Source organism: Camelina sativa, chromosome 13 (genome assembly GCF_000633955.1).
Source record: "Camelina sativa cultivar DH55 chromosome 13, Cs, whole genome shotgun sequence".
NCBI classification, from domain to species: Eukaryota; Viridiplantae; Streptophyta; class Magnoliopsida; order Brassicales; family Brassicaceae; genus Camelina; species Camelina sativa.
Genome location: NC_025697.1, coordinates 20,007,610 through 20,017,529, shown reverse-complemented (window position 1 = coordinate 20,017,529; position 9,920 = coordinate 20,007,610). Strand labels below are relative to the sequence as shown.

The 9,920-nt window shown below is 35.0% G+C and overlaps 2 protein-coding genes across 3 annotated transcripts in view; one reads left to right on the top strand and one right to left on the bottom strand.

Moving 5' to 3' along the window:
- LOC104737227 (protein transport Sec1b) lies at positions 2,325-9,113 on the top strand. Of its 2 annotated transcripts, none has more exons than XM_010457354.2 (21): positions 2,325-2,687; positions 2,996-3,054; positions 3,569-3,650; positions 3,769-3,847; positions 3,946-3,996; positions 4,092-4,188; positions 4,273-4,305; positions 4,608-4,733; positions 4,824-5,015; positions 5,100-5,183; positions 5,280-5,378; positions 5,452-5,528; positions 5,621-5,717; positions 6,737-6,862; positions 7,835-7,930; positions 8,009-8,131; positions 8,231-8,308; positions 8,393-8,571; positions 8,659-8,749; positions 8,849-8,938; positions 9,025-9,113. In XM_010457354.2, the coding sequence occupies exons 1-21, from the start codon at positions 2,615-2,617 to the stop codon at positions 9,079-9,081; spliced, it is 1,989 nt and encodes a 662-aa protein (XP_010455656.1). In that variant the 5' UTR covers positions 2,325-2,614; the 3' UTR covers positions 9,082-9,113. The 2 variants fall into 2 exon arrangements, with proteins under 2 accessions (XP_010455656.1, XP_010455655.1); XM_010457353.2 differs by lacking the exons at positions 6,737-6,862; positions 7,835-7,930; positions 8,009-8,131 and adding exons at positions 5,811-5,936; positions 6,010-6,105; positions 6,184-6,306.
- LOC104737226 (methylsterol monooxygenase 1-1) overlaps positions 9,637-9,920 on the bottom strand; it is a gene marked incomplete in the record, with an annotated part of 2,811 nt that continues 2,527 nt past the window's right edge. Inside the window, 1 exon segment of the mRNA XM_019235073.1 lies at positions 9,637-9,897.

The following is a 9,920-nucleotide window of genomic DNA, read 5'->3' as shown; positions in this document are numbered from 1 at the left end:
TATATATTGATCTTGTGCGAGATGATGGATCCATGGAGTACACAAAGAGGTCCATGTTCTATTGTTTGAGATTAAAATATATTTTTTGCAATGGTCAGGAGTAATCTGGACATGTTCTCCAAAAAAAATATAGGTTGATCAAGTTGGTTGTAGGTTGCATACGATGATGGATGAATCTACGGAACGCCAAATAGGTACATGTACATCAATTGTTTCGTTTGCGTCAGACTTAAAGATATTATGAGCCATGGTGACGACGAATCTGAGACATGTTCTACAAAAAGTTATATTGTTCGAGTTAGTCGCAGGTTGTGTAAGATGATGGATATACGGAGCACACAAAGAGGTGCATGTACATTGATTCTCTTATTAGGGTAATTGTGTTGCGTGTGTCCTTGATGTATACCTTTCGTTTATTATATTTTTCTGTTTCAGTAGAAATTTTATTAACTAAATGGGGTTTCAAACCGTAACCTCTTCTGTATGGGATACTGATCTTGATACAACTCATTCTTTTCTAATCATCTGAATAAAATTTTATCATTTTTCCTACTACTTTTTTTTTGGACAAACTCATTTTTCCTACTTCTATGATATAGGTTTTGTTAGCTAATTGTCTATTAGAATTCAAAATATGTAGATACATTTGTAGATCATAAGGCATGTTCCATGTATTTTAATTAGTTTGTATATAAAAGTAGTGGAAGCCGAAAGGCTTCGCAGCGGCTCCATTAAAACCAAACAAAGCCTAAATGGAATTGAAAATTTTATGTTATTCAATTGTGTTACTACTAAGAGTTTACCTTTTCATGAATACTATTTAACACACATCAAATGTGCACGACTCCTTATGGACATAATTATTTGATCTTACAATCTTAATAGTTTCTTGGGCTTTCTTCCATGTTTTTATTGTTAGTCGCAATGTCCCATGTGGTCAGGTCTAAGGTGAAGAGGGATTGCAGAGGAGGTGATGCAACACAAGAAAACAACGAAAGTAGTGAAAATGATCTAAATCTCGACTCTATGATGCTTTTAGAGATGATTAAGACCTCAAGAGTCGTAGTTTTATTATTGGTGAATTAAGTAAGAGTGTAATACTCGAAGAATCGCATGAGATACTTAGGTAACGTGCACATGTTTGGTTTGCAGTAAAACAGAACTGGAAGAAAACAGAATTATTATGCCTTATTTAATGAGCAAGAGTAGTAAATTATGCCAATATTAAGAAAGTTTATTTCTTGCATTCGTGTTTTAATTTGGATTTCAGTGCTCGACTTCGCTATTCATGTAATAACCACCACATGTACATATACATTTCTTGTGTGGGAAAATAATATTTTTCTTGGTGAAAGGTCTAATTTACTTGCCCTTCAGTCTCAGTTACCGCTAATTAATGCAACTTTCATCTCTCATTTAGCGAAAAAAGAAAACCTTCATCTATACACCCGTTCTACTAGCCTCGCGATTTTGACTGTCTTCTATTATTTCATTATTTCATCAGAAGTTCACTCAGTTTTTTTTGCAAAGTTCTATTGAATAAACTGTTGCACAAGATGTAAAAACCCTATTTCTTTTTTAGAATCTAATTTAACATTTTTTCAAAAAAAAACAAAAAATGACACCCGTTCTAATTGGTAACCGGTACATACTACATACGATGACCTTAAGGGTCACATTGTTTTTAGAGCTGGGAGAAATGGAGACAAACACATAGTTGACCGCTAGAAAGTAAAAACATCCTCTATAATAACTTAATCTTTTACCCAAAAAAAAACATCCTCTATAAATCAACTAGGCTCACAATGTTTTTTATATAATTAATAATTGTATCTCTTTTTATAATTAAAAAAAAACTACATCATCTAAGGATATTGAGGCAAGTAGCTAGAGGTAAGCATCCTATATGCAATGATGTCGCAAGTTCAATTATTATAACTAACATTTAGATTATATTTCAATAACAGTATAACACTGGTGAAGAGTTGCCCAAAAAACCGTTCAAATTTCAATTGTAGAAATACTGTATATATAAATAAATAAATAAAATATATTAGGCAACATTTGAGATAATATGTTAATATATACTTATAATCACATATAATAACAAATTAGTCATACATAAATTAATGTTCTTATAAATCAAATTAAATATTGTATATCAATTGATAAATACATACGGGACGTAACCCGGATTATCCCTAGTAATAATATAATAATACATAAATTCGTCCATGTATTAAATTATATTTTTGACTTTAACACACACACGTCTGAAAAAGGGAAAAAACAAACTCGGGGTTCAAAGTTTGAAAATTCAATGGGCTCGCTCGCTAGCTTGAGCCGACCCAACGAAACGGCAAAATCTAGAAGCGCCAAGTTTCGCCTTTACTCTGTCTCTTTGTCTTCGTTACCAAGTAAACCCTAGATTTCTTTAATCTCCCCCGATCCACAATTTTCAAAATTGGAAACTTCCTTCTTCGTCTTCTTCGCGAATCTGATTTTGTTATATAAATTCGATTCTCGGATAAAGTTTTTGTCTTTCCCCTTTTCCATCTTTAAGAAAAGTTCTCTTTTTCTATCGTCGTCGACCATATTCTTACGATTCCACGCAATGTCTTTCTCCGATTCTGGATCGTCCTCTAATGGTGGAGATTACAAGGATTTCAGAAAAATCACCAGAGAAAGTTAGCTTTTTTTTTTCACCCTTTCTCTTACCCAATTTCTGAATTCTCGAAATTGGGGGTTTTTTTTGATAGACCATTAGGCTCTGTAATGGAATTTGGTGTTTGGGTTCGTTGGATTAGTTAAAAGAGAAGTCATATGTTTCTTTTGGGTTTATGGAGTTTCGAATTAGGTCAACGTGATCGATCAGAATGAATCAGACTTTTGGCATATCAGGAACATGAGGGGTTTTGTAAATTTAGGTGAATCATGTAAAGTTCAATACTTTTTTCAAGGGTGTGAATAAGTTTATTACTTTTTTGGTTTTCAGGGTTACTATGTGAAATGCTTAGGCCAGAGAGAAATGGAAGCTCGAAATTAACTTGGAAGGTAAAAATCTTAATCCTTTTTTGTTTTTGGTTCTGGTTATGTTCAGTTTACTTCTGTCATTGATTCACTGAACCTGTAAATGTATATGTAGGTACTTGTTATGGACAAGTTCACAGTGAAGATAATGTCATCTGCCTGTAAAATGNAGAAGTCATATGTTTCTTTTGGGTTTATGGAGTTTCGAATTAGGTCAATGTGATCGATCAGAATGAATCAGACTTTTGTTTTTTTTTTTTTGGCATATCAGGAGCATGAGGGGTTTTGTAAATTTAGGTGAATCATGTAAAGTTCATTACTTTTTTCAAGGGTGTGAATAGTTTATCACTTTTTTGGTTTCAGGGTTACTATGTGAAATGCTTAGGCCAGAGAGAAATGGGAGCTCTAAATTAACTTGGAAGGTAACTTCTATTCAGTTTTGTTTAAATTCACCTTAAAAATTCTTAATCCCTTTTGGTTTTTGGTTCTGGTTATGTTCAGTTTCATTGATTCACTGAACCTGTAAATGTATCTTTAGGTTCTTGTTATGGACAAGTTCACAGTGAAGATAATGTCATCTGCCTGTAAAATGTCTGAGATCACACAAGAAGGCATTTCTTGTAAGATAGAGAGCTTGTTCAGAACTCGTAGCAATAAATATTTTTGTTCTGTTTTATCTTATTGGCATTGTTTTTTGATTATATGGACATTTTTTGATGTTTTGTTATGTTTTCCCAGTGGTTGAGGTTATAACTAAACATAGACAGCCTATGACTTCCATGGAAGCTATATACTTTATCCAACCGACCCAAGAAAAGTAAACTATTCTTCCATCTGAGACAATTGAAATGATTTCTCGTCAGTGAACTCTTGTGATATCTGAAGCTTTTGTTATTTTGTATTTGTTTTTTGCAGTGTTACTACGTTTTTGTCAGATATGACTGGGAAATCACCACTGTACAAGAGGTATGTGAACACTTTCTTCATATTTCATAACTTCTCATATACATGGACTCTCTTGTCTGAAATGCTGAATCATTTTTCTTTGATGTGAACTTCAGGGCTTTTGTTTTCTTTAGCTCTCCTGTTTCAAGAAGCTTAGTTAATCTCATTAAGAAGGACATGAGAGCGATGAAACGAATTGGGGGATTGAAAGAGGTTGCTTCTATATTCCACTTTCATAATTTGTTCTCACTTTCCTTATCCACATGCAATCTCACAAGATAATTCCATAATATGCAGATGAACTTGGAGTACATTAGCATGGACGTCCAGGTATAATTATGCTTAAAATCCCTGATTCTGTTCTGTCTTTTCCTCAAGCTTTGCATAGTTTCACAAATTGTGATATCTAATATTGAAGTTTCATTCTTGACAAATCAAGTTGTTGATGGTTTCTTTTCTTTAGGCCAACCTCAATTACAGCTTTCACTAATAACAACATAGAAACATGACTTCAAAAAGTCTGCAATTTGTACTGCTTGACGTTATCAAACGCACCTTGTCAAGTTGGAACATGTGATTTATATTGAAACCTGCTTGCTTAATTACTCCTATGTATTATGATGTCTCTGCAGGGGTTTATTACAAATAATGAAAATGCTCTAGAAGAACTTTTCAGTGACGAGGAAAACCATCAAAACGCAGATGATTGCTTGAATGTCGTAGCTAAACGAATTGCTACAGTTTTGGCCTCGTTAAGGGTACAAAGCACAAAATTCAAAGCTTGTTTGTTGATTTGGCATGAAGTTCCTATGAAGGTTATATATCCTTAAACTCTTCTGTTTATACAGGAATACCCGCTTGTTCGCTACCGTTCAGCCAAAGCTCTTGATGCCACAACAATGACAACTTACCGAGAGCTGATTCCTACGAAGCTTGCTGCTAGTGTATGGAATTGTCTGGCAAGATACAAACAGACAATCGAAGATTTTCCTCAGACTGAAACATGTGAACTACTTATCCTAGATCGATCCATAGATCAGGTGGGGATTTTCACCCAGACAATTATCTTTTATGTTCTGTTTTATATGTCATAATAACAGAGTAACTTTCTGATGTTTTTGAAGATCGCACCTCTCATTCATGAGTGGACATACGATGCGATGTGCCACGATTTGCTTAATATGGAAGGAAATAAATACACACACGAGGTGACATTTTGGTTTCACTTTTCAAATGTTGTAAAAGCTGGTTGTAGCTCATTACTACAGCATATGGTAATTTCCTTCTTATTTCGTAGTGTTTAGGTTCAGAGTAAAACTGGTGATAAACCTGAGAAGAAAGAGGTTCTTTTAGATGAACAAGATCCCATTTGGGTGGAGCTTCGTGATGTTCACATTGCAGATGTATTTCTCAATTTGAATATGTCAAACTGGTTATGTTTTGTTTGTTTGGGAGTAATTATGTCTTTTTGTTCAGGCAAGTGAAAGATTGCATGAGAAGATGACAAACTTCGTGTCGAAGAACAAAGCCGCGCAATTGAAACACAGTTCAAAGTAGTTACCATTTTATCTTTTTTATATCTTTCTTGTTTTAAGTGATCCACTAGAACTTTTCTGATTAGTTTATTTGACTTCTTTGTCTGCAGAGACTTTGGTGACCTTTCATCAAAAGACTTGCAAAAGATGGTTCACGCTTTGCCTCAGTACAGTGAGCAAATGGACAAGCTTTCTCTACATGTGGAGGTTAGGTTTTTAAAATTATAAAATGATAAACCATGGAAGAAAGTTTGATCCTTTGTTTCTTCATAAAATAACTAATGGTTAATGTCACTGCAGATTGCTAGAACAATTAACAGAACTATCATGGAACAAGGTCTAAGAGATCTCGGGCAGCTCGAGCAGGACCTTGTTTTTGGGGATGCTGGAAGAAAGGACGTTATCAAATTCTTGAGCACCAACCATGTAAGATGCTCTGCTTTCTTAGTTTCATTTATCAGAAGATTTTATGCTGATAAAAATGAGCAACGTTTTCCAGATTATAAACCATGAAAGCAAGCTGCGATTATTGATGATTGTTGCGGGAATATATCCGAAAAAGTTTGAAGGTGAAAAGGGACGAAAGATGATGGAGGTAAATAAACAATTCTGTCTCTTCAAAAAGGTTTAAATTAAGTTGAAGCTTAACTACTTCTTGATTTAAATCCTTCAGCTAGCAAAATTGACGGGAGATGATATAATAGCTGTGAACAATATGAGATTACTTGGACCAGTACAAACAGAGTCCAAAAAGAGCACCACAGGATCTTTCCCCCTCAAGTTTGATGTTCTGAAGGTACATATTCTTCCTCATTATTGGTTATTATTAGAATGACTAAGACTAAGGTTTTCTTGATAATCTAATAACTGGAGTCTTTTGATCCATGTAACTCAGAAGAAGCGAGCTGCTCGAAGAGATCGAGTTGGTGAAACTCAAACATGGCAGCTGTCTCGTTTTTACCCGNTATATCTTTCTTGTTTTAAGTGATCCACTAGAACTTTTCTGATTAGTTTATTTGACTTCTTTGTCTGCAGAGACTTTGGTGACCTTTCATCAAAAGACTTGCAAAAGATGGTTCACGCTTTGCCTCAGTACAGTGAGCAAATGGACAAACTTTCTCTACATGTGGAGGTCAGTTTTATAAGCTTATAAGATGATAAAACCATGGAAGAAAGTTTGATCCTTTGTTTCTTCATAAAATAACTAATGGTTAATGTCACTGCAGATTGCTAGAACAATTAACAAAACTATCATGGAACAAGGTTTAAGAGATCTCGGGCAGCTCGAGCAGGACCTTGTTTTTGGGGATGCTGGAAGAAAGGACGTTATCAAATTCTTGAGCACCAACCATGTAAGAAGCTCTGCTTTTTTAGTTTCATACCATCATATGATTTTATGCTGATAATAATGAGCTACATTTCCAGATTATAAACCATGAAAGCAAGCTGCGGTTAATGATGATTGTTGCGGGAATATATCCGAAAAAGTTTGAAGGTGAAAAGGGACGAAAGATGATAGAGGTAAATAAACAATATTTATCGTCAAAAAGGTTTGAATTAAGTTTGATTAACAATCATTTTTGAAGCTAACCTACTTCTTGATAAATTCTTCAGCTAGCAAAATTGACGGGAGATGATATAATAGCTGTGAACAATATGAGATTACTTGGACCAGTACAAACAGAGTCCAAAAAGAGCACCACAGGATCTTTCCCTCTCAAGTTTGATGTTCTGAAGGTACATAATCTTCCTCATTACTGTTATTATTAGAATGACTAAGACTAAGGTTTTCTTGGCAATCTAACTGGAATCTTTTGATCCATCATGTAAATCAGAAGAAGCGAGCTGCTCGAATAGATCGAGTTGGTGAAACTCAAACATGGCAGCTGTCTCGTTTTTACCCGATTGTAGAGGTCTTTTACCTTCTTGAAATTTTATTCTTTCTTTTACTTGAAGCATTAGTAAAAAACCAGTGACATTGGTAAATATTTTTTCAGGAACTTGTTGAGAAANGCTTTCTCTACATGTGGAGGTTAGGTTTTTAAAATTATAAAATGATAAACCATGGAAGAAAGTTTGATCCTTTGTTTCTTCATAAAATAACTAATGGTTAATGTCACTGCAGATTGCTAGAACAATTAACAAAACTATCATGGAACAAGGTTTAAGAGATCTCGGGCAGCTCGAGCAGGACCTTGTTTTTGGGGATGCTGGAAGAAAGGACGTTATCAAATTCTTGAGCACCAACCATGTAAGATGCTCTGCTTTCTTAGTTTCATTTATCAGAAGATTTTATGCTGATAAAAATGAGCAACGTTTTCCAGATTATAAACCATGAAAGCAAGCTGCGATTATTGATGATTGTTGCGGGAATATATCCGAAAAAGTTTGAAGGTGAAAAGGGACGAAAGATGATGGAGGTAAATAAACAATTCTGTCTCTTCAAAAAGGTTTAAATTAAGTTGAAGCTTAACTACTTCTTGATTTAAATCCTTCAGCTAGCAAAATTGACGGGAGATGATATAATAGCTGTGAACAATATGAGATTACTTGGACCAGTACAAACAGAGTCCAAAAAGAGCACCACAGGATCTTTCCCCCTCAAGTTTGATGTTCTGAAGGTACATATTCTTCCTCATTATTGGTTATTATTAGAATGACTAAGACTAAGGTTTTCTTGATAATCTAATAACTGGAGTCTTTTGATCCATGTAACTCAGAAGAAGCGAGCTGCTCGAAGAGATCGAGTTGGTGAAACTCAAACATGGCAGCTGTCTCGTTTTTACCCGATTGTAGAGGTCTTTTACCTTCTTGAAATTTTATTCTTTCTTTTACTTGAAGCATTAGTAAAAAACCAGTGACATTGGTAAATATTTTTTCAGGAACTTGTTGAGAAACTTAGCAAAGGTCATTTGCCAAAACAAGAGTTCCCTTGTATGAATGAACCAAAGCCAACATTTTATTCTGGCTCTCAATCTCCATCAAGCAGTCCGGTGTTGCCTCATTCAAGACGAACACCAACATGGGCTAGACGTCACCTTTCTGATGATGGATATTTCAGGTAATTCATTTTAGTTTCTTTTTTATCTTTTGCTTGTTGGTAACATGGTGAAAACAACCAAGATTAATTTCTCAATGTGTTTTCTAGTGACTCGGTGCTAGGACGAGCATCTAGCGGATTCAAGAGAAAGGGACAGCGGATTTTCGTGTTCATAGTAGGTGGAGCAACGAGATCAGAGGTACTAAAATGAACCGGTCTGAAAAAAATAAATCTGTTATCACCCATATGTAAATAATGGGTTGATTGATTAAGTGATACATTTTGGGTTCTTTTGCAGTTGAGGGTTTGCCACAAACTTACGGAGAAGCTTGACAGAGAAGTGATATTAGGCTCCTCCAGCTTCCTTGATCCCCAAACTTTCCTCACTGTATGGAATCTTTTCATTTTTGCATTGAACACTTCTGTACATCAAAAATCTCTGTCTAATGACGAAGAATGCCTTCTTATGTGCAGAAAATGAAACGACTAAACGAAGAAGAGGAGATCTCACTTGATGATATTATCATTTAGTTTCATGATTTTTTTTTTTCTTTTTCTTGGATGCCGTCNCTTAGTTTCATTTATCAGAAGATTTTATGCTGATAAAAATGAGCAACGTTTTCCAGATTATAAACCATGAAAGCAAGCTGCGATTATTGATGATTGTTGCGGGAATATATCCGAAAAAGTTTGAAGGTGAAAAGGGNTCTTTTTCTTGGATGCCGTCGTTTTTGTCTAACTTGGTATCGATTTTTGGTTTTCGAAATAAAATGGGGAGATATGTTCCCTGTGTAAATATAAATACAATTCAACTGTTTCCACTGTTTGGCTAAAAAGGAAGAGATCGCTATATTGGATATATTTTTTATTTGTTGAACAAAAAGGACATTCGCCCACCGTGGGGCTCGAACCCACGACCACAAGGTTAAGAGCCNATAAACAATTCTGTCTCTTCAAAAAGGTTTAAATTAAGTTGAAGCTTAACTACTTCTTGATTTAAATCCTTCAGCTAGCAAAATTGACGGGAGATGATATAATAGCTGTGAACAATANGTATACTATTAACCTAGGTTGTAAAGGAAGATAGAGAAATGCGAACAAGGTTCTCTTACAGAGGTAATATGAAAAAAAAACAAAGGAAACATGGCTAGCTTTGATGACATCTTCTTTCCTCTTTAAGACGACGAAACAATATTAATAAAATGGCAGAAAGAGCAAAAACCCAGTCCCGACCACACTTGATACATCGATGCCCCACATGTCGGAAGCAGAGCATTTTTCATGTGTACTTAGAAAAAAAACTTAGGTAGTTAGTAACAACTCTGATGACATAAGACACACCCGAAAATTCAAACTACCCCCCCCCCCCC

Coding starts and splice junctions, on each gene's coding strand:
- LOC104737227 (XM_010457354.2), top strand. CDS start 2,615: ATGTCTTTCTCCGATTCTGGATCGTCCTCTAATGGTGGAGATTACAAG. Junction 3,055..3,568: donor GCTCGAAATTAACTTGGAAG/GTAAAAATCTTA, acceptor ATGTATCTTTAG/GTTCTTGTTATGGACAAGTT. Junction 4,734..4,823: donor CAGTTTTGGCCTCGTTAAGG/GTACAAAGCACA, acceptor CTGTTTATACAG/GAATACCCGCTTGTTCGCTA.